The sequence below is a fragment of the Bos grunniens genome, chromosome 26, assembly GCF_055505025.1.
Source record: "Bos grunniens cultivar Pamir isolate PY7600 chromosome 26, Bosgru_T2T1.0, whole genome shotgun sequence".
Classification (NCBI taxonomy): domain Eukaryota; kingdom Metazoa; phylum Chordata; class Mammalia; order Artiodactyla; family Bovidae; genus Bos; species Bos grunniens.
The window spans coordinates 50,668,255-50,688,372 of NC_141190.1; the positions used below are offsets into that span (position 1 = coordinate 50,668,255).

The 20,118-nt window shown below is 65.1% G+C and overlaps 2 protein-coding genes across 4 annotated transcripts in view; one reads left to right on the forward strand and one right to left on the reverse strand.

Annotated features, from left to right (window-relative positions):
• The first annotated feature begins 194 nt into the window (after positions 1 to 194).
• DPYSL4 (dihydropyrimidinase like 4) lies at positions 195 to 15,501 on the forward strand. Its single transcript, XM_086378224.1, has 14 exons — positions 195 to 419; positions 3,836 to 3,924; positions 4,452 to 4,636; positions 6,521 to 6,685; positions 8,209 to 8,270; positions 8,473 to 8,553; positions 9,745 to 9,813; positions 10,243 to 10,363; positions 11,503 to 11,659; positions 11,871 to 12,012; positions 12,634 to 12,804; positions 13,097 to 13,276; positions 14,002 to 14,167; positions 14,803 to 15,501. The coding sequence occupies exons 1-14, from the start codon at positions 381 to 383 to the stop codon at positions 14,892 to 14,894; spliced, it is 1,719 nt and encodes a 572-aa protein (XP_086234350.1). The 5' UTR covers positions 195 to 380; the 3' UTR covers positions 14,895 to 15,501.
• A 1,283-nt stretch (positions 15,502 to 16,784) lies between these two features.
• STK32C (serine/threonine kinase 32C) overlaps positions 16,785 to 20,118 on the reverse strand; it is a 71,093-nt gene continuing 67,759 nt past the window's right edge. For all 3 annotated transcript variants that reach the window (XR_015155460.1, XR_015155461.1, XM_086378225.1), the window contains exons 11-12: positions 18,397 to 18,464; positions 16,785 to 17,445 (exon numbers count right to left, since the gene is read on the reverse strand). Coding sequence is in view for 1 of the 3 variants with exons in the window: in XM_086378225.1 (XP_086234351.1) it covers positions 17,319 to 17,445; positions 18,397 to 18,464 (195 nt within the window). In the remaining 2 variants the exon portion in view is untranslated. The remainder of the gene's footprint in view (positions 17,446 to 18,396; positions 18,465 to 20,118) is intronic.

Here is a 20,118-nt window from a genome sequence, read left to right on the forward strand (position 1 = left end):
CACACACTGGCCAGGACCAGTGGCAACCGTCTTTCCACCCCCACCCCCATCCCACTCCGCCTGCAAGAGTTCGCGTGCCGACTCCGCCGGGGCTGGCCTAGCCGGAGTTGACGGCAGCCTCTCGGAGCCGGGCCGGGCCGGGGCGGGGCTTGAGAACCCGGGAGCAGCTGCGGGCCGGGGGCGGGGCCGGGGGCGGGGCCGGCAACCGAGCTGAGCGGCCCGGCGCGCTCGCACTTGGACGCCCGCCGCCCACACGTACACACCCGGGCTCCGTGGGCTCCCCCGCGAGGCCTAGCTGGTGCATCCCCCGCCGGGGACCCCCAGGCCCGCCACGCCCCGCCCGAGCCAACCGAGACGTTGGCGCCGGCGGGAAGAGCAGAATGTCCTTCCAGGGCAAGAAAAGCATCCCCCGGATCACGGTGAGCCCCGCTGTCCGCTCCCCGCTCCCGCCAGCCCCGCGCCTGCCGCCCCTTGCGCCGGGCGGGGCCTGGCCTCTGGGCCCCCAGGAGGACCTTCCCGGCCGCGCGCCGGGTCCCCTTCCCTCGGCGCCCAGGCCCCCCCGCCCCCCACCTCACCTTGCGCCCTGTCCCGGCGCTGCCCCCTCCTGCCCAGCTCCTTCCCGCGCAGCCGGGGGGGGGGGGCCCGCGAGCGCCGCGCTGGACACCCTCAGGGAGCCGGCTCCCCTGAGACCCCCTCTGCGCCCGGGGAGGGCTCGAGCCTGGGGGTGGGTGGGGGCGGGGAGACCCGCTTCCTAAAGCGCAGATGCGCCTCCCCCCTACCCCGCGGGGCCTCTCTCTAAGCTCCGCTCGGAGTTGGCGGGCAGCGCGGCCCTTTGTTGACAAGGCTGGTCCAGCCGCCGGCCTCGGGTGCAGAGATGCCATTCCCGCGCAGCCCGCCCCTCGGCCGCCCCTGTGCCGCCCCCGCCGCACCGGGAGCTCTTTGTCCCAGACAAAGCATCTGAGGCCGGCGCTCAGCCCCAGCCCCGGGAGCCCCGGAGCCCCTGGCCGCCCGGAGCCCTCTTTGGAGCTGGAGTTTGGAGACCCCCGCCCCGGGGGGTGGTGGGGAGAGTGCTCCCTCGTCACCGAGCGGGCACCCAGGCAGCTCGGCTCCCTGGAGAAGACCCTCTAACACCACACGCCCTAGGTGGGGGAAGTCCGACTGTCCACCCAGGGCTGCCAGGAAACAAAGCCGCTCCCTCCAGGCGGCGGGAGCCCAGAGTGGGTAGGAAGAGGGGGAGGGCGAGACGGAGGGAGGTGCCTGGAGGCCCGGGGGCGGCCTGCCCCTGGGAGCCCGCGGACTGAGCCCCAGCTCTGCTCTTGGCTTCAGGGGAGGGCCGTGGGGTTGCCAGTTCACATCCTGAGACACTCAGGGAAGGAGGGGGTCCTGCCTCAGGACTGGCCCAGATTCTGACCTGATGCAGGAAGCCCACCAGGGCCTGACAGGGTGGGGAGGGTGGCCCCACCTCTGGGTGGGTCAGAGGCCAGATGGCCAGGTCAGGAGACTGTCACCCCGGTCCTGAGGGCTGCTGCATTCCCCTCTTGGCTCCAAACCTGGGAAGGTGCCCAAGTCTGAAAACTGGGGGTTGAATGGGGACTCAGACCACCGTCTTCCTGCCCAAAGCCTTCCCCTTCCTCTTCTTGGGCGTGTTTGAGTGGAGTGGGGACCCTGCAGGAGGAGGCAGCCAGGCTCTGACACTGGCTCGGGAGCTGGGTGAGGTGAGTCCTTGTGATATGACCGGTTAGGGCCAGGCCTGGTCCTCAGGGGGCTGGGCAGTGAGTCCCTGAGGACCCAGCAAGGAGAGGCCCCGGCAGCTGGGGCCAGTCCATGGCGTAGACCGGAGCTGGTGGCAGGGCACCCAGTAGGTATTCTCAGCTTCGAGGCCCACACTGCCTCTGGCGTGGCCACCCAGCCCAGTAGGAGAACCATCTAGGTGACTCGGGAACGAATGGGTGCGGCAGTTCCAGTAAAGTTGAGCTGTGGGCGTTGAAATGTGAATTTCATATAATTTTATGAGTCTCAATATAGTCTTCTTATGTCTTTCAGCCAACGTGAGATGCACACCATCCTTGGTGCAGGGCTGGGCAGATTGCACAAGCTGGGGGTCCCGTCTGGCCTGTGGCTCGTTAGCCACCCTTCTGTCGACTGTGGGGTGGAGGTTCTACTTTGAGTCAATAGAAATCTGAGAATCCATCCCAAACTGCTAGATGTTAATAAGAATAGAGTGATGTGCTCTGGCTCATAAGCCATGAATTATTTATCCCCTCAGCAGCCTCTGAGAGAGCTGCTAAGTGCCCTGCACACTTCCGTTCTGGCTTCAGGCTGACGCTGGGTTTAGAACCAGAGCTCCCAGCTGGAGTCCCAGCCCAGCCTCTGGGTGGGCACCCAGGAGCCCCAGGCCAGGGCCAGAGCCCCGTGAAAGAGCTGTGGTTCTGGCTATCCGAGCCCTGGGAAGTGTGAGGCTCAAGGTTGTGGGAGAACGTGCCACAGGGCTGGGTTCTCACCCGCCAACCTGCTCTCAGCCACCACCCTTTCTGTGTTTCTCGCCATTTTGCTCCACTGAGGCCCGGCCGTCACCCCACACCCTGCACAGCCTGTGACCGGCCCCCCATCTCCCCTCCATCCCAACCATCAGAAGTGGACTGATCGCGGCCCAGCTCCGTGCCGCGACGTGCCCCTAACAGCCACACTCCCTGACACTGTTCACCTCCTTGGGGCAACGTCCAGGCGGCACCAGAGCCACGAGCACCCCAGTGTCTTCCTGGCTTGCACCCCCATAGCCTCTCCGTCATCAGCTCCTGCCCCCCGACTCTCAGCCTCTCTGGAGTCCATCTCTCATCCACCCCATAATCCCAGCCAGGGGGCCCCCGCATCTCATCCAGACACACGGACACCACTGCAACCATGACCTGTGTCTGTCCTTGAACATGAGGGCCTCTTTCTACCCAGGCCACTGTGATCTCTCTGCAGGCACTTAGACACAGCTTGAGGGGCCATTGGTGGCCCACTGAGCCCCCAGGCCCAGCACGTCCCACCCCAGCTTTCCACCCCCTATCCTGTATCAGCCAGGCTCTTCTCTGCCCCGGGCCTTTGCTCGGGCTGCTCCCTGGCCCGGGCCTGAGTCACGGCCACGTCAGCTCCTCATAGAGGCCCTTCTTGGTCTCTGTGGGAGCCCCGAAATGTCCCTCTGTGCGCTTACGAGCGTCACCTCCTGTGACGGCTGCATGTGTGACATCTGTCTTCCCGCACTGGGATGCGGCCATCCCGCGGGAGGGCCCTGCCTGCCGGGGCCTGCTCTAACCCCCGCCTCCAGGCACCGTCACAGGCCACAGAGATTCTGGAAGGAGCTTGGCCTGGCTGTCAGCTGGAGCCGCCTCTGCAGGTGGGGCCTGCAGGGAGGGCCGGCCTTCCAGGCCCACAGGGCCAAGCGAGACATGGCCCACCTCCCCCTCAGCATGGGCTTTAGAAATTTGGCAATGCACCTGACGGCGTGCCCGTGGTCAAACGCACGGCTACGCGCACTGACATGGCTTTGCCGTGGTGACGCGGGAAGCTGGCTGGCCGTTCGCCCCGTGTCTTCGGTGAGGCCAGACTGCCTGACTGTGGGTGTGGGTCACGTGCAGGGCCTGTGGGCAGCCGCCTCCGAGGGCCACCGCCGCGGGGTGGGGTGGCCAACCCTGCAGGCTCTGTGCTGGTCCCACACGCATAGACCGTGTCCAAAGGACACATACAGACGTGTGTTCCATCGTGACTTCAGAGGGAAGCTGGTGCTCAGTGTACTGATGGGTCACTCGGTTTGGAGCAAACGTGCCCCCGTTTATTTATCTGTTTCGGACAGAGTGACCGCCTCCTGATCAGAGGGGGGAAGATCGTGAATGATGACCAGTCCTTTCACGCTGACCTGTATGTGGAGGACGGCCTGATAAAGTGAGTTGCTGCCTCTTCGCGGTCACCCGTTGCCTGGAAGCTTGCTTCTGGGCAAGGTCCGCGTGAGGGTTTTTCCCACAATCTCGTTCCCTGGAAACAACTCCAGCCCCTCCCGCACCTTCAGCGAGCCCTTGGAAAGCAGGACGAGGCTTCCTACTTCTCTGTTATCACAGCTTCAGTACCTGTGGGCTCACAGTAGGTGCTTAAAAATGCTTATTGACCACACCTTTTCGTTTCTCTGCTCGTGTCTGTCAGGCAGCTCCAACCTCTGGTCAGCAAGGCTGCGAGTGGACACCTCAGTGACCAGCTCAGGGTCATGATCCTCCATGCTGGCTGTCCTGAGCCCCTGGGGCTGGCTTGTCCCCCAGCAATGTCGGGGGCGGGTCCAGTTAGGCCTTGGCTGTATTGCCCTTCGCCTCCAGGACAGGAGCCCAAGGGCAGGCGTCCCAGCTCCGCAGCCTTGCCAAGGGCCCCATTCACATTCGCTCAGGGCTCTTCCTAACCAGTGGGGTCTCTGTTGCTTTCAGGCAAATTGGAGAAAACCTCATTGTCCCTGGGGGCATCAGAACCATCGATGCCCACGGCCTGCTGGTCCTGCCAGGCGGAGTCGACGTCCACACGCGGCTGCTGATGCCCGTCCTGGGCATGACCCCCGCCGACGACTTCTGCCAGGGGACCAAGGCCGCCCTGGCGGGGGGCACAACCATGATATGTGAGTGTCGTCCGTTGGGGCGGGGGGTCTGTCCTAACTCTGGGCCTCTGGCGGGCTTGCATATTGCAGCAAGCGCTTTCCCTGGTGGAGTTTTCTTGGGCTGTTTCTCTCTTTTTTTTTAATATAATTTTTTTTGAAGGATAATTGCTTTACAGAATTTTGCTGTTTTCTGTCTAACCTCAACATGAATCAGCCATGGTTCCTCTTTACTGCACTCACTCTGAGAAATGCTGAGTGGCTGAAGTGCTGAATGGCCCAGCCCAGTTCCTCAGCCTGAGTGTGCTGCCTTGGCCAGCACTGGAGCGCTCCTGGGGTTTCCATGGAATGTGCCCATAGTTGATTATTTCCCGGGAAGCCAGCAGCTGGCCAAGGTCCTGGTTTGGAAAACTCGAGTGCCTTGGACAAGTTCAGGGGTTGCGTTGCCTGAAATGTCAGACACATTTGCTCCTGAGCCTCACCTCCTCTGAGGCTTGGTTTGCAGAAACTCATGTCCGGAAGAGCTAAAGACGGTGGAGGCGGTGTTTTAGAGAAAGGATGATAAAAATACTGTTATCCGATCAACAACCCCCAGAGTCCCCATACCAGGCACAAGCACTGTTCTGATGTGCCTAAGCGCCGTGCGTGGCAGAGAAGCCCAGTTCACAGCTTGTGAAGGGTTCACTTCCCACTGTGAACTTGCCCGTGGTCAGCTCAGGAGCCCGGACAGGAAGCCAGCATTTAGCCCCTCTCCTTCCCTGAGACCCGTCAGCCCCACAGCGCCAAGGGCAGGCGCCTCCGCTCAGGCTGGACCTGGTCCAACCCTGGCTGCACCACGGCCTGGCGGTGACCTCAGGCAGCCCGTGGTTAAACATCATGATTCCCTGCACATTTGGGCAAGAGGCAGGGGGTGGGAGGGTGGAGTGAGAGGGGGCCCGTGGTTGCCAGGCACACGTGGGCACATGGTGTGCGCTGCCACTGCCTCCAGGAAGGGCTGCTCCGGGTGCTCGGACCGACTTCACAGGCCCCAGCCTGGTGTGGCTTACTGAGCTACGCAGTGGCCAAACCCAACAGTGGTCTGCCCCCCCGGTCTGATGAGGGAGCGCTCTTCTTTCAGGCCCTTGGTCCTGCTGGTCATGGGGGGCCCGGGCCGAGTGGGACGCCCTCCTGGCTGCGTCTCCCACTGGTGCTGAGGTGTCCAATGGGCTGTGAGGATGGAGGTGCTGCAGGCATGGGCTGGCCTCCACAGGACTGCAGCCATGAGCGCCCGCAGGACAGCGTCCTGGGTGTGCGACGGAGCCGTGGGAGGCGGAGGGGCCCACATGAGGGGTGTGCGGGGAGGCACAACGTCTACCTGTAACCCCGGGTGGGCGTGCCTTCCCACCGGCCACCCCGCCCAGCTCTCTTCTTGCTCCTGGCAGAGGTTGTGAGTGGGGTGTGGGCCGTGGCCGCGGGGTTGCCGGCGGGGCCAGAGGGACGGTGCAGTGTCCATGTGCTCACCCTGGTTCTCCAGGGTGGGAGGGGACCCTCCATGGTGTGCGTGGTCGGGGAGGCACAAGGGAAGCCAGCCCGTCGTGCCGCTGTGGGCCGGCTCGCAGGTTCAGCACTGTGGACAGCACCCCACCCCACCCCCGCCTGCCAGGCGCACCTCATTCAGCCAGGCTCTTTAGGGTGAGTCTGCTGGGGAGCGAGGTCCTCCTCTCTGCTCAGGGAGAGGCTGGGGACAAGGGGCAGGATGGATGGACAGGTCCCAGCAGCCCCAGCCCCACATAAGGCTCGAAGTCTCTCCTCTGCTTTTCTCAAACGTGCCTCCTGGTCTCCTGGGAGCGTGAAGCCACTCTCCCTTGGAGACCCAGGCGGTTCTGGTGGCCAGAGTGGGGGACTTAGCTGAGCACGCTGTCTCCGCAGTGGACCATGTGTTCCCCGAGGCAGGGGTGAGCCTGCTGGCGGCCTACGAGCAGTGGCGGGAGCGAGCGGACGGCGGGGCCTGCTGTGACTACTCCCTGCACGTGGACATCCCCCGCTGGCACGAGAGCACCAGAGAGGAGCTGGAGGCCCTGGTCAGGGACAAAGGTGAGCAGCAGGCTAGCCAGGTGGAGGGGCGGCTGCGGGGCCTGCGCTTCTGGGGTCAGGTGGACGCTGCATCCATCCGACTCCAGGGCAGGCGGCTGGGTGTGGGGTAAGTTGGACAAGAGCCATTTGAAGGTCTGCTGGGCTGAGAGGTCAGCTGTGCCCGCACCTGGGAGTCACATCTCGGGGCTGTTCTCTTCACAAGAAGACAGAGTCACAGCTGTCACCACAGTCCCCTCGTGTCTTGGGCCTGGGGGAAGGAAAGCATGATAAGCCTTCTTAGCCCTGAAGATCCTCTAGAAGGAGATGCCTTAAAACCCACAGTCCTCTCCTGCTGCCTCAACAGAAACAGGGCAGTTTATAAACAGGCTTAAATATTTTTTTAAATCAAAAGTCCTGAAGCTAAAACCACATCAAAGTTTATAGTGGATTTGAAGGAAAGTCAGGTGGATGTTGTAACTGACCTCTGGTGATCAGCTTTGAGTGTGGTTTCAGCTCACAGCCGGGAGTGGAAGGGCAGGGTCAGAGGGGCCAGCAGGGATGGGACCTGGGATGGTGGTGCTGGCATCGGAGTCCGGGCCAGGCCGGGAGGCTACTGGTCTCTCAGCCCAGGAAGCGGTGCGCCTGCTCCACCACACACCTGACGGAGGTAGGGAGGTTCCCTCCAGAGTGATGGACCTCAGGCCTGTGACCTTTGGCACTTAGGAGCCCTCACCCGGGGGCAGGCGGGGGCCTCAACCAGGCAGCAGCTCTGCCTCCTGGGTCCTTCCCTGCCTGGCCTGGGGGCCTGCAGCCTGGCGGCTCAAAGCAGAGGTGCAAACCCGGAACCTGCAGCCATCACCCACCCCCAAGCTGCTGGGGCAGGGGGCAGTGATGGGGGGCCATTAGTGAGGAGGAGTGATGGGGCAGGGGGTTAGGGGCAGTGGAGGTTAGTGATGGGGTGGGGGGGTGTTAGGGGCAATGGGGGGTGAGTGATGGATAAGGGTGAGGTGTTAGGGGCAGTGGGGGTTAGTGATGGGGTGGAGGGGTGTTAGGGCCGGTGGGAGGTGAGTGATGGGGTGGGGTGGGATGTTAGGGGCCGTGGGGGTGAGTGATGGATGGGGCGGGGTGTTATGGGCAGTGGGGGTTAGTGATGGGGTGGAGGGGTGTTAGGGGCCATGGGGGTGAGTGATGGGGTGCAGGTGGGGTGTTAGGGGCACTGGGGGGTTGGTGATGGCTGAGGGTGGGTGTGAGGGGCCGTGGGGGGTTAGTGATGGGCTGGGTTGTTAGGGGCCGTGGGGGGGTAGTGATAGTGGGTGTGGGGTGCATTAGTGAAGGGTGTGTGGGTTCTCACCTGCTTTGTTGCTAGGGAACAGTTGGTTCCTCACCTCAGATTCAAGGAGCTGGATGGGCTTGGATGTCTCTGCCGCAGTCTGGGCTGGTCTGGAGTATGTGGGGCTGATGCCCAAGGTCCGCCAGGCCAGCTGGTGAGGCCCTTGGGAGAGGCTACCCTCACCTGGCACCTGACCTCTCCTGCTTCCCCCCAGGTGTGAACTCCTTCCTGGTCTTCATGGCGTACAAAGACAGACACCAGTGCACAGACGGCCAGGTAGGGGTCGGGGGGTGGGCGGGCAGGCTCCGCGGGCGCTGGGGGTCGGGGCCTCAGCTCCACGTGGTCCTGAGTTTGGGGACAGGCTCTGCGGGTGCTGGGGGCGGGGCCTCGCCCCCACGAGGTCCTGAGTTTGGGGGCGGGCTCTGCGGGTGCTGGGGGCGGGGCCTCGCCCCCATGCGGTCCGCCTGCGTCTCCCCAGATTTATGAGATCTTCAGTGTCATCCGGGACCTGGGGGCCGTGGCCCAAGTGCACGCGGAGAATGGGGACATCGTGGACGAGGTGGGGCTGGTGGGGTGACCCTGCCCTTGGCCGTGCGAGCGCAGAGCCACAAACCCGGGGTGGGGGACCTGGAACCTGGCCCGGGTGATAGCTAGCTCAGGGCGAAGGTCAGGCAGGGGGGTTGCTGGGAGCCTGCGGGCTCTTGGCCACAGCAGGTCTTCCCTCATCCTCACACGTCTGACCTTAAATTCTCCAAAACTGAGGTGTTACTTCCTGGGGTGGGAGGGGACGCAGAGGCGGGTTCCCGTGCCCTCTGGCCCAGGACTGGGCCCTACAGAGCTGTTCCTTCTGCCCACGGGCACGCCTGTGGGGTTTGTGGCCCAGTCCTCCATCGAGGCTGCTGCCTGGGGAGGCCCTGGCCCTTCTGCCCACGTCCCACCTTCCCCGCAAGCCCAGGCCTCTGCCCCCACTGTTTGCCCACCAGCCTCAGTGCCCACAGGGTCCGGGCAGTGGAAGGGGGCACGGAGGAGCTTCCCAGCCGCCTGGGGGTCTGGGGGGTGTCACACACACAGCACCCCCCCACCCCGCGACGTTCCAGACCCGCAGAGAAGCTTTCTGGGACCCACTGGCCTCTCCGGTTCCCAAGCTCACCAGGAGCCGGGGACACTCGGGAGGGGCGTGTGGGGTTCCGGGCAGTGCCTGCTTCGTGTGTCTCCAGGGCGGGGTGGCTGGGCCGGGAGGAGGGTGGGAGGTGTGTGCTGGGGGAGGGGCTTGTTCTGGTTGGCTCCTCCCCGGTTCTCCACCTCGAGTTCGTCCACACCAGCGGGTGCTGTGCTCAGACCTTGGGGTGAACCAGCCTGAGACAGCCCCACTCCTGGCTGTGCAGAGCCCCCAATCCCGCCCCATGCATGCGCACCCAGGCTGTGAACGCCCCCGTGCCTGCACACCCCGTGCACACACCTGCTGGGGAAGCAGTAGTAGGCGAGGCTGGGGGGCCTTGACCTTCTTTCTCACTGAGGAGGCCTGTGACCCCAGGCGCATCCGGCCTTCTGCAGCCCTGGGGCTCCCTCATCCGTGATTCGGGGAGCCGGAGTCACCCCTTCAGAGCGCGACCCCTCTACTCCCCCCAAGTTCTCGGGGTGGGTGATTCGGGGGTCTCAGGGTCAGGCGTCCTGGGCTGTGGACCGCACCCTGCAAGGCCCTCCGGGGCCGCGCTACTTACTCCCAGGCTGAAATGAGGTGTGTGTTTAGGAGCAGAAGCGGCTGCTGGAACTCGGTGTCACCGGCCCCGAGGGCCACGTGCTCAGCCACCCCGAGGAGGTAGGTGTGAGCCTGTGGGGCACCCCAATGGGCCTTCATCGGGGACGGGCTGGGCCCCATTCGGGCAGGACTGTGACCCCACTGTCCTCGCCTGGGGGTGAGTCAGGGCTCCTGGCCCCCTGCCCGTGGGCTGCGCTGAGGCCTGCACGCAAGGCTCAGAGGGCAGGTGGTCTACTCTGGGGTGGTGCGGGCCAGCGCAGATTCTGGGCTGGAGCCCTAGGCTGGGGTCCTGGCTCCCGGGTGCCCCTCTGAGCCTAGCATCTATGGGTGGCCAGGGTATCGTGGGCTCACTGCAGTCAGGAGCCCCAGGCTGGGGTCTCAACCCCCAGGTGCCCCTCTGGGCCCAGCATCTGTGGGTGGCCGGGGCATTGCGGGCTCACTGCGGTCAGGAGCCCCAGCTCTTGCATGGCCTGAGCAGCCCGTCTGCAGGTGGAGGCCGAGGCCGTGTACCGCGCCGTCACCATCGCCAGGCAGGCCAGCTGCCCCCTATATGTCACCAAGGTCATGAGCAAGGCCGCGGCCGATGTGATCGCCCGGGCCAAGCGGCGAGGTGGGTGCTGGCTGGAGCAGGGAGGGGCTTGGGGGTCGCTCCCGTCCACAGCCACTGGGAGCAGCACAGGGCGGCCCCATGGAGACGCAGCGAGCCTGCCGGCCTCCTCAGGGGCCTCTCCTGTCAGGGTTGCGGGTGTAGCCTATGGGGGCGGCCTGAGACTCCCTCTTGTCCAGACAGCAGTGGGACCTGACAGGGGTCTTGAATCACACGTGGGGCTAAGGGCCCTGTGTGCATAGAAGTGCGTGTCAGAGCCATACTGTGTGTGTATGGTGTGTGTCTCTGTGTGTGTGCTTACGTGATGTGTCTCTGTGTGTGTGTGTTTGTGTGTGGTGTGTGTGCTTATGTGATGTGTGTCTGTGTGTGTATGGTGTATGTGTGTGTGTGTGTATGGTGTGTGTGTGTGTGCTTACGTGATGTGTCTGTGTGTGTATGGTGTGTGTGTGTGTGTGGTGTGTGTGCTTACGTGATGTGTCTCTGTGTGTGTATAGTATGTGTGTGTGTTTACGTGATATGTGTCTGTGTGTGTGTGGTGTGTGTGTGTGTGTGTGTATGGTGTGTGTGTGTGTGTGTGTGCTTACGTGATGTGTCTGTGTGTGTGTATGGTGTGTGTCTGTGTGTATGGTGTGTGTCTGTGCGTATGGTGTGTGTCTGTGTGTGTGTGCTTACATGATGTGTATGTGTGTGTGTATGGTGTGTGTGTGTGTGTGTGTGGTGCTGATATGATGTGTGTGTGTGTGTCTGTGTATATGGTGTGTGCGGTGTGGTGTGTAAGCCTGCACCCTCAGGTTGTGTGAAGAGCCCCGCCCAGCTGACCCCCGGGCCGAGCTGCTGCTCCCTGGACACCTCCCGGGTGGGGGCGGGCGTGGGTCTGGGGCCAGGTGCCGTCTGGCTGGACGCCGGGCCGTGGAGGAGGCAGGTCCGTGGCGGGCGGGGCAGCCGGTGTGTCTGTGCCCCGGCAGAGCGAGGCGGGGGCAGAGCGGCCCCGCAGGAGCCCCGGGCAGGCCCGGTGCCCCGGGTCAGGGAGCAGTCCTCGCAGTCGGGAAATTGAAGGGCAGCATGGTGGGAGGCCTGGCCCAGCCCGTGGCGGGGGTGGGGGATGGTCCTGCGGCCGCGGTGCCGCTCACGCCTTGCCACAGGGGTGGTGGTGTTCGGGGAGCCCATCACCGCCGGCCTGGGCGCGGACGGCTCGCACTACTGGAGCAAGAACTGGGCCAAGGCCGCCGCCTTCGTCACGTCACCCCCCATCAGCCCAGATCCCAGCACCGCGGACCACCTCACCGCCCTGCTGTCCAGGTAGGGAGCCCCTGGCCCTGCGCCCCCCAGCTGCGGGGCTCTCCCCCACCCTGCTGTCCAGGCAGGAGTCCCTGGGCCCCCCGTCCAGGGAGCCTGCGCCCACCTCCTGGCCGCACCCTGCGGGCACAACTCCACCCCGTGGCCAGGCGTGGGGTGGGGGTGCTCGGGGAGGACGGGCCCCCTGGGCCCCTGTGACCCCGGCTCTCTGCAGCGGGGACCTCCAGGTGACTGGCAGCGCCCACTGCACCTTCACCACCGCTCAGAAGGCCGTCGGCAGGGACAACTTCACGCTCATCCCCGAGGGTACCAACGGCGTGGAGGAGCGCATGTCCGTGGTCTGGGAGAAGTGTGTGGTGGGTGAGATGAAGGGCCATGGGACCCCTCCTCGTGGAGGAGCTGGCGGGACCACAAAGGGAAGCCCCTGGACGAGCAAAGTCCCCGCGTGGAGCGGAGCTCAGGGCGGGCGGGCTCCCGGCTGCCCCCCCAGCCCAGTCACCCTGGGGTCCCCAGACATTCTGCTCTAGTCCCCCAGAGGAGACTCCACGTAGCCAGGCCCCGCCCTGGTCCTGATACACCGGCCCTGAGCACAGGGGGTCCCTACACTCTGCAGCGTCTCCCCAGGAGGACCGAGGTTCCCCCAGACGTCTATCTCACCTGGGGCCTCCGCCCCCGCGCCCCCAGCCCTGGCCCTGAGCCCTCCCCCTGGCCGAGGCCCTGACCCCAGGCTCCTGGCCATCGCCGGGGGCCAGTCACATCCTCTGGGGACAGATGTCATTGTGGAAACATCAGCATTCACTTGCCCACAAAGTGAGCGTGGAGATGGGCTCAGTGCCCAGGGAGGACCAGACCTGCAGGCCTCACTGAGGCACGCTGCCCTCAGCCTGGAGGGTGGCGCGTGCACACGGGAGCCCGGAGACCAGACCCTGCATGCTGCTGGGGAGGGGCGCCCCTGACCCCGCCTTCTGGCTTCTCAGGCCTCAGGGCAGATGGACGAGAATGAGTTTGTTGCCGTGACCAGTACGAACGCAGCCAAAATCTTCAACTTTTACCCAAGGAAGGGGCGGGTGGCCGTGGGCTCCGATGCTGACTTGGTCATATGGAATCCCCGGGCCACAAGAATCATCTCTGCCAAGAGCCACAGCCTGGTGAGAGAAGCCGGTCCCACATGGGGGCCAGCTTGGGGTCTGGGGGGTACCTGCAGCCATCCTGGACATCCTGGGATGGGCAGGGCCAGCGGGGGCGGGGGACCCTGTCTTGGGGCAGAGCTCACCCACTGTGTGTGCCCGGGAGATGTGTCCGAGGGGCCAGGGGTGCAGGCACAGCTGCCCCTCGAAAGCCCAACCCAGGCTGAGTGGACGCTTCCCACCGGGGCCCTGGCTCCAGACTCTGAGCAGTGCTAAGGCCTCCTGAGGGCTCAGAGGGCTGCTGTCCCCCCAGAACGTGGAGTACAACATCTTTGAGGGCTTGGAGTGCCGAGGAGCCCCCAGCGTGGTCATCAGTCAGGGCCGGGTTGTGCTGGAGGACGGGGCCCTGTGCGTCACCCCCGGGACCGGCCGCTTCATCCCACGCAAGACCTTCCCTGACTTCGTCTACAAGAGGATAAAGGCCCGAAACCGGGTGAGCCTGAGCCGGGCGGGTGGGCGGGCGGAGCCCTCAGGCCTGCTCATGGTCAGCCTGCCCCTGGCCGCCCTGCTGTCAGAAAGGCACAGCGGCCTCACCAGTCCAGGCGGTTCTTCGCCTGCGTTCGTGACCAGGCCGCCCACGTCACTGCAGAGACTGCAGGTGTGAGGCCAAGGAAACCCTGAGTGGCCGCCCCCGGGGACACAGCCACCAAGCCTAGCAGAGGTCACCCAGCATTTAGTGAATTCAGGAAGGAGAGCGGGATGCTCAAACAGTGTCCCTGAGCCCTCATTCGTCGCCAGGGCTTGGCCAGCGGCCTGCACACACTACAGGCGGTTCACGCGTGCACACGTGTGCTCACAGGCCCAGCTGCACACACACGCGTGGTCACTACACGCAGGTTGGCTTTATCGCAGCCCCGTTCCCACTTGTCTAGGATGACATCGTCTGAACCTGTATTTGGAGCGACAGCCCCCGGGCAGGGCTGGGACTGGCACTGGCTCCTCCCCAGGGCAGGAGCGGAGCCACCCTGACCTGCCGGCGCTCCTGTCTCAAGCTGCCTGCACCCCCACTCCCCCAGACCTGCCCTGGGCATGCCGCCCACCTCGGGGGAGGGGGGTGCGCATCCACACGCACGGGTGGACACCCCTGGGGGTGGGGGGCCCTGCCCTCGAGCTTGGGGCCGGCTCAGTGCCCCTCACACCCAGCCCTTCGGCCCCCAGCTGGCGGAGATCCATGGTGTGCCCCGAGGCCTCTACGATGGGCCGGTCCATGAGGTGACGGCACCCACCAAGCCGGGGGCTGGGTCCCAGGCCCGTGCGTCCTGCCCCGGGAAGATCTCCGTGCCCCCCTTCCGCAACCTGCACCAGTCGGGGTTCAGCCTGTCCGGTGAGTGGAGCTTGGGGTGCTCGGTCTCGGTGCCTGGGCCCCGAGGACCGTGCCCAGCCCCCAGCCCTGGCATCTCACGGGAGGTGCACAAGGAAGGGGGCTGGGGGTCTCAGGGGTTCACCTGTAGCCGCCAGCTCGAGCCTCTGCTTTCAGGGTCTGGGCTGTGGGGTGTGGATTTGCAGGGAGGCGCTGAGCCAGGCTCTCCCTAGAGAGAGAGCCAGCCCTCCCTGCCCGACTGGGGGCCAACCCAGCCCCTGACGTCCAGTCCCTGCCGGCCTCGGGGATCCAGCCTCGTCCTGAAGGCTGGGGCCAGCCCTCTCTCATCCCGGGCCCGTGCAGGGGGAGACCCGGAGGAGGGACGCTGGGGTTGGCCTGGCCGGAGGAGGGACGCTGGGGTTGGCCTGGCCTGTGCCCCTCCGCACAGGCTTCCCGGACGGCCGGCCTTGACCTGTGGGCTCTGGCCACCGGCACACCTGGCCTCACCAGCCTGCTCGTCTGAGGCCTCGGTGGGGGAGCACCTGCCCGGGGGAGGCGCCAGGCCGTCGGGGAGCGTAGGGTCTGCAGCCCTGGCCCCTGGGGTGTGGCGGGCGGGTCTGCCTGCCCCCCAGCGCGGCCTCCGCCCCGCCCTCCCGCAGGCTCGCAGGCCGACGACCACATCGCGCGGCGCACGGCCCAGAAGATCATGGCGCCCCCTGGCGGCCGTTCCCACATCACGTCGCTGTCCTAGGAGCTGCCGCGGGCGGCCGGCCCCCTCCTTGTTCCCTCCCTTCCTTGAGCCCACTCTGAAAGGTGCTTGGCCTTCCCTTCTCCTCCCCAGCACCTCTCCCCTTGGGGTCCCACAGCCCGTTACAGGGAGCCCCCGCAGGAGAGGCTGAACGGGTGAGGTTTCACTGCCAGGGCAGGCAGAGGGGCTGGGCATGGTGGTGGGGGCAGCTCAGGGGCCCCGAGCCCGGGGGCCTCATAAGGCGACCTCTGGAGACGCCCAGGACGGAAGGCGGAGGGCATGGTGCCCTCGTCCCCGACTCCGCTGCCGTCCCGGCCCCGCCCGAGCTGCTGTGACTTCAGGGGCCCACGGGGATGCCGTGCGGGCCGCTGCACTTCTCAGACTTCCCAGGGACCAGACCCCGACGCCGTCCGTAGAGCCCTTCCTGCTCCAGGGGCCCCAGGGGCCCGGAGCTGAGTGCTTCCTTCTCCTACGACGTGTGTCCCCAGTAGTTGATTAGAGACGCCGTCCTGTGTGCCAAGGGCACTGTAGTCAGGAACCTGCATGCCACCCGCTGCCCAGCGGCCCCAATCCCATGGAACCAGGTTGATTAAAGGCATCTGGACTGGAAGCCACTGGCGTGTAGAGAGCCCTGACTTCTCTGCCCCTACACCATCCCCCAGGGGTTCGTGTGTGGCATCCTCGAGAACATCCTGCAGCACTCTGGTCCTGCCTCTAGACGGCTGGGAGGCTGGACCACCAGACAACTGCAGGGCTGGCTGGGTCTGAGCTGTGGGCAGGGGCTCTGCCTCCCACAGGCCTGTAGGTCACAGAGAGCCAGACACCCAGAAGGAGAGGGGCGCTGGGAGGACCCCTACCCATGTTCTAGTTGGTGGGCTCAAGCTGCCCAGCAGGGCTTGGGGCAGTATGGCGTGTGGGGAGCTTGTGCTGCCCCCTTAAGGCAGAGCAGGCTGGGGTTCTGATCCAGACCCACGGATGGCGCTGCCCCCAGAACCTTCCAGAAGATGGAGCTGCTGGGCTGGCCTCCTGGCTTCAGCCTTGCTCATAAAAATCCTGCCAGGTCTGTCCCCCAGGCGTGGGACACTCTCCACCCTAAGAGCACCAGGAAGGGCAGGCTGCCCCCCCTCAAGCGGCCAGCCCCTCTGGGGTGCCCTGACCTCCATGCCCAGCCTCAGCCCCACTTTGAACCTGGGCCTCTCGGGCACCGTGCTGGACTGGGCAGCCCCAGGAAGGTCCGCCCAGTGGTCCCTCTGCTCAGGTTGGTTTGGTCACTGAGGCCTCAGCACTGGACTCCTTGGGCTGCACTGAGACCAGCGTTCACTGCACCAGCGTCCCCTTCCCCAAGGACAGACAAGGCAGTCAGGGGGCCAGGCCACACCCGCAGGCCGGCCACTGACTGAGGAAACAGGCACGCTGTCCCTTAGGGCCTCAAAATGCACCTGAGGTGTGCACAAACACACACACAGAATACGTCTTTCCACACAACCCCGGCCTCCCCACCCGGTTCCTGCCTCTGACATCACCAGGTCTCCGCCCAGAACCTCTGGGGGTTGGCACCACCACCTGGCGTCTTGCGGCGCTGCCTGCCTCCAGACCTGGGCTCCCCAGTGCCCCAGGGCCCCAGGTGGGCTCCCCACTCTGGGCAAGGGGGGCCCGTGAGCTGCTCCAACCTGGAGCGTTCTGGTCCCGGCTGTTTTCAAGGTGCTGCCCCTGCCCCCCCAGCAGGCCGCACCTCCACCCCAACCCGAGAGCTGCCTTGGGGTTTCTGGGGCAGGAGAAGGGCATACTCCCCAGGCCGAGGACCAGAGTTCCAGGAGGCTCTGGCCCGGCAGGAGCGCCCTGGGCCACGGACGAGCGTTCTCTGCCCGCGGCGGGCACGGAACACGCAAACCAGCCGACACCAAGCGGTTCTCATGTTTTTCTCAGAGGTGGAAACTGTACAGAAACACGGCAGAAACGACCAGAACACGCGTCTATAAAACACTCTTCAGGCCCGTGCCCCTCCCCCATGATGGATAAGAACCGGGAGGACCCCGGGCACCAGTGGCGGGGTCAGCGGGGGCGGGCTATGTACAGCAGGTAGGGCAGGACCCCAGAGGCCCCCAGGAGAGCCTGGGCGGGGGCTGTGGCCCCCTCCACCGTCACACGGGGGGCACCCACCCTCTGTGCCCCCTGCTCTCAGCCACATTGGCAGCCTCTTGACACCACATGCCCCCGAGGGCCGGAGGGCAGACCCGGCAGTCAGACCATCCGGTGCCGTCCGGCTGGGTGCCTGGAGCTGCCGGCCTGGGCTGGGGCCTGGGCCTGGATGCGCTGCACAGCTCCCTGGGAAAGTTGACGCTGGGCCTCCGGCCGCCCTGTCCCTCTGGGAGTGCCGGGTGTCCGGCGGGGCCTGAGCTGACTCCGCGGCCAGCGGGCAGGGGCGGCCTAGCTGCTCCCGGCCGAGGGGCAGATGGCGCCGCAGGCGGGCAGGGCTGGGCGCACGCCCTCGCTGTCCACCAAGGCCTCCGCTGCATCCCTGGGCTCGGGCGTGGGGTCCTGGCTCCGCTTCAGCCTGCGGAGACACATGGGGGCTTTATGCAGCCTCGCCAGCAGCCCAGGACGTGGCTCACTGGCCCAGGGCCTGTCCAGGGACTCCCAGGGTGCACCCCCTCAGGAACGTGGCCTGGGGCTCCACACGGACCACTCCTGGGCATGTCCGCCTGGGCAGAAGCCCCTCTGGCCACTCTGGCTCAGCGGGGCTTGCAGGCACATGGGGCATCCAACCGGCCCCTCTGCAGGCTCTTCATGGCCCTCAGGCTCAGGGCAGTAGGCTGGTGAGTCTCAGCTGGTTTCCAGCCAGAAGCTAAAAGGAGGCAGGTCAGGAATTCTGGAACAAAGTGCTTGGCCGAGTCCTGTTACCACCCAGGCCTTGACCTCCAGGGTGGTGGCCAGTGTCCTAAACCAGGGTCCATATGTCATCCTGGACCCTGAGGCAGGACAGAGCAGCAGTGAGCCCTGTTCAGCTTTTAGATCAAGGCCGCCTCCTCCAGGAAGTCCTCTGCATCTCATCCGGCCCCTCCTCCCCTGGGCCCCACAGCACTGGGCCTCCCTGCTCCACCACAGTAGGTGGCTCAGCACTTTGAGACCTGCCGTATCTCCCTGCCCGCGAGCCCCGTCCCTCCTGCCTGGCCCCTGAGTGGCTGAGTGAGGGTTTCAGGTTGATGTAACAGCTGGGCCCCTCACCTGGGCGGTGTGCCCAGGGTCTGCCCCGGAGACTCTGCCCGTTGGTGGAAAATGCCCAAGCTTAGCCCTTAAAAGTGCCGAGGAGCCCCTCCCCCACAAGCCTGCACAGGGGCCTCCCCCCACCCACCCCCCAGGGCTGCTGCTTGGACTTCCTGAGGAGGGCGGGGGTCAGGCTTCCGAGTCCCACTGAGGCCATGCGCCCACTGCAGCCAGAAAGCCTTGGCTCCGCTCCCCAAACTCCTCTCTGCCCCCGTGACCGGCCCCCAACATGCACACTCACTTCTCTCTGTTAAAAATCACAAAGTCCTGCTGGATGGCATCGAGGCAGTCCTGAAGGTAGTCATTCTCCTGTTAGTCAGAAAGACACACGAGTGGGCGCCTGTCAGCGTCCCTCGCGTCCCGCAGGGAGGTTCCTGGGCATCCCCCGTCTGCTCCTCCTGTGTGCCTGCCTTCTCCTGCCCTGGCTCTCTGAGGAGCCCACCCTGCCCCAGGCAACCAGAGCGCACAGGGGCTGGGGTCTCCCGGTGACCCCCATTTAGCCACTGACAGAGGGACGCCCGACCCCCGTCTCGGGGCAGCCGCAGGGTCTGCAGAGCCAGACTCGTCCAGGAGCCACACTGGGCCACTCCTCCACACCCTCCCCACACACACTGGGTCCTCCTGGTCACTGGACCCTGGTCACAAACCCAGCTGAGGGTCTGCTTCCAGGACCTGCCTAAGAAGTTGGGCGGCAGGGGTAGTCTCAAGAAGCAGAGCCTCAGGCTGGGGACTGGAGTCAGTCCCACAATGGCCAGATCCAAGGCGTGTCATAGGTCCCTGGCATGCGAAACCCTGGTTACTGAGACCCTCGCCTCAGGAGTGTCGGGAGAGGGTGAGGGTGGTGGGTTTGCCCTGGGACCATGGGTCTGGGTGGTTGAGGTTGGCCCCTGGGACTGTGGGTCAGGGGGGTCGAGGTTAGCCCCTGGGTGTCCAAGCCTCACTCAGGGCTGCCAGATGGTAGCCCAAGGCGCAGCATGGAGACGCCCTGCCCGGCGGCCCGGACAGCTCACGGGAGACCAGGCCGAGATGTCCAAGCCACAGAACTTAAGAGGGCTGGACTCAGCCATGAGGTTTCCTGCATCCAACTGAGGCTCTGATAGGGGAGGAGTAGGCCTCGGTCGTGGGAGGGGCCCGAGAGGATGCTAGTGGGCAGGTTAGCCTGATGCCCCACGCTCCTGAGCCTGCGGGAGGGCCTCGCCTTGGCCACAGAAGAGGGACCCCTCCCACTCCTGCAGATGAAACAGCACTCGCCCCCACACTCTGCCCCACCGGCTCTGCAGCCACGCGTAGCCACAGCAGGCAGGCACTGGACCTGCTGGGGAGGGAGGTACTGGTTGCCCAGAGGGCAGGACAGGCCTGGGAGGGGCTGGACAGGGGGAGTCTGCCCTGCACAACTTGGGGGTAACTCCCTGAAGGAGCCCTGGCATGAGTGCGTCCTAATACACTGCAATTTGGAAACCTGGACGAAAAGGCAGCCCAAGTGAAGTGGTCAGAAGGTTCAGAATGGCCTTAGAAGAATGCTGGGATGGGATCAAAGGCTTAGATATGTGGGCAGCTGGAACAGCCAGCACACTCAAGAGTAAAGACCCATGGACCTCCCAGATGACCACATTCTTCTGGAGGGCCCGAGGGACGCGCCTTCCAGCCAGGAGACGAGCGAGCTGGTGGGGACACAGTGCCCTGGGGAAGCCCTGTGGTTCCCGTGTAGTTCAGGAGGATCTGCTCCAGGACGGAGTCCCCCAAAGGCCATGATGGGATTCTGGACAGCGGCAGCCTTGACCTCACCTAACTCAGCCACCCTTAAGGGGGTGTAACCATGGAAACAGGCCTCCAGGCTGGAGAGGCAAGCAGGCCACCCTGACCCCTGGGATGCTGAGGGTGTCCAACCGATCACGGTGCTTTCAGGGTCAGAGGTGGATGGCCAGTGCTCACATACGTGTGCCTGTGTGCACGCACACACTCA

Coding starts and splice junctions, on each gene's coding strand:
- DPYSL4 (XM_086378224.1), top strand. CDS start 381: ATGTCCTTCCAGGGCAAGAAAAGCATCCCCCGGATCACG. Junction 8,271..8,472: donor ACCAGTGCACAGACGGCCAG/GTAGGGGTCGGG, acceptor GCGTCTCCCCAG/ATTTATGAGATCTTCAGTGT. Junction 12,805..13,096: donor CTGCCAAGAGCCACAGCCTG/GTGAGAGAAGCC, acceptor CTGTCCCCCCAG/AACGTGGAGTACAACATCTT.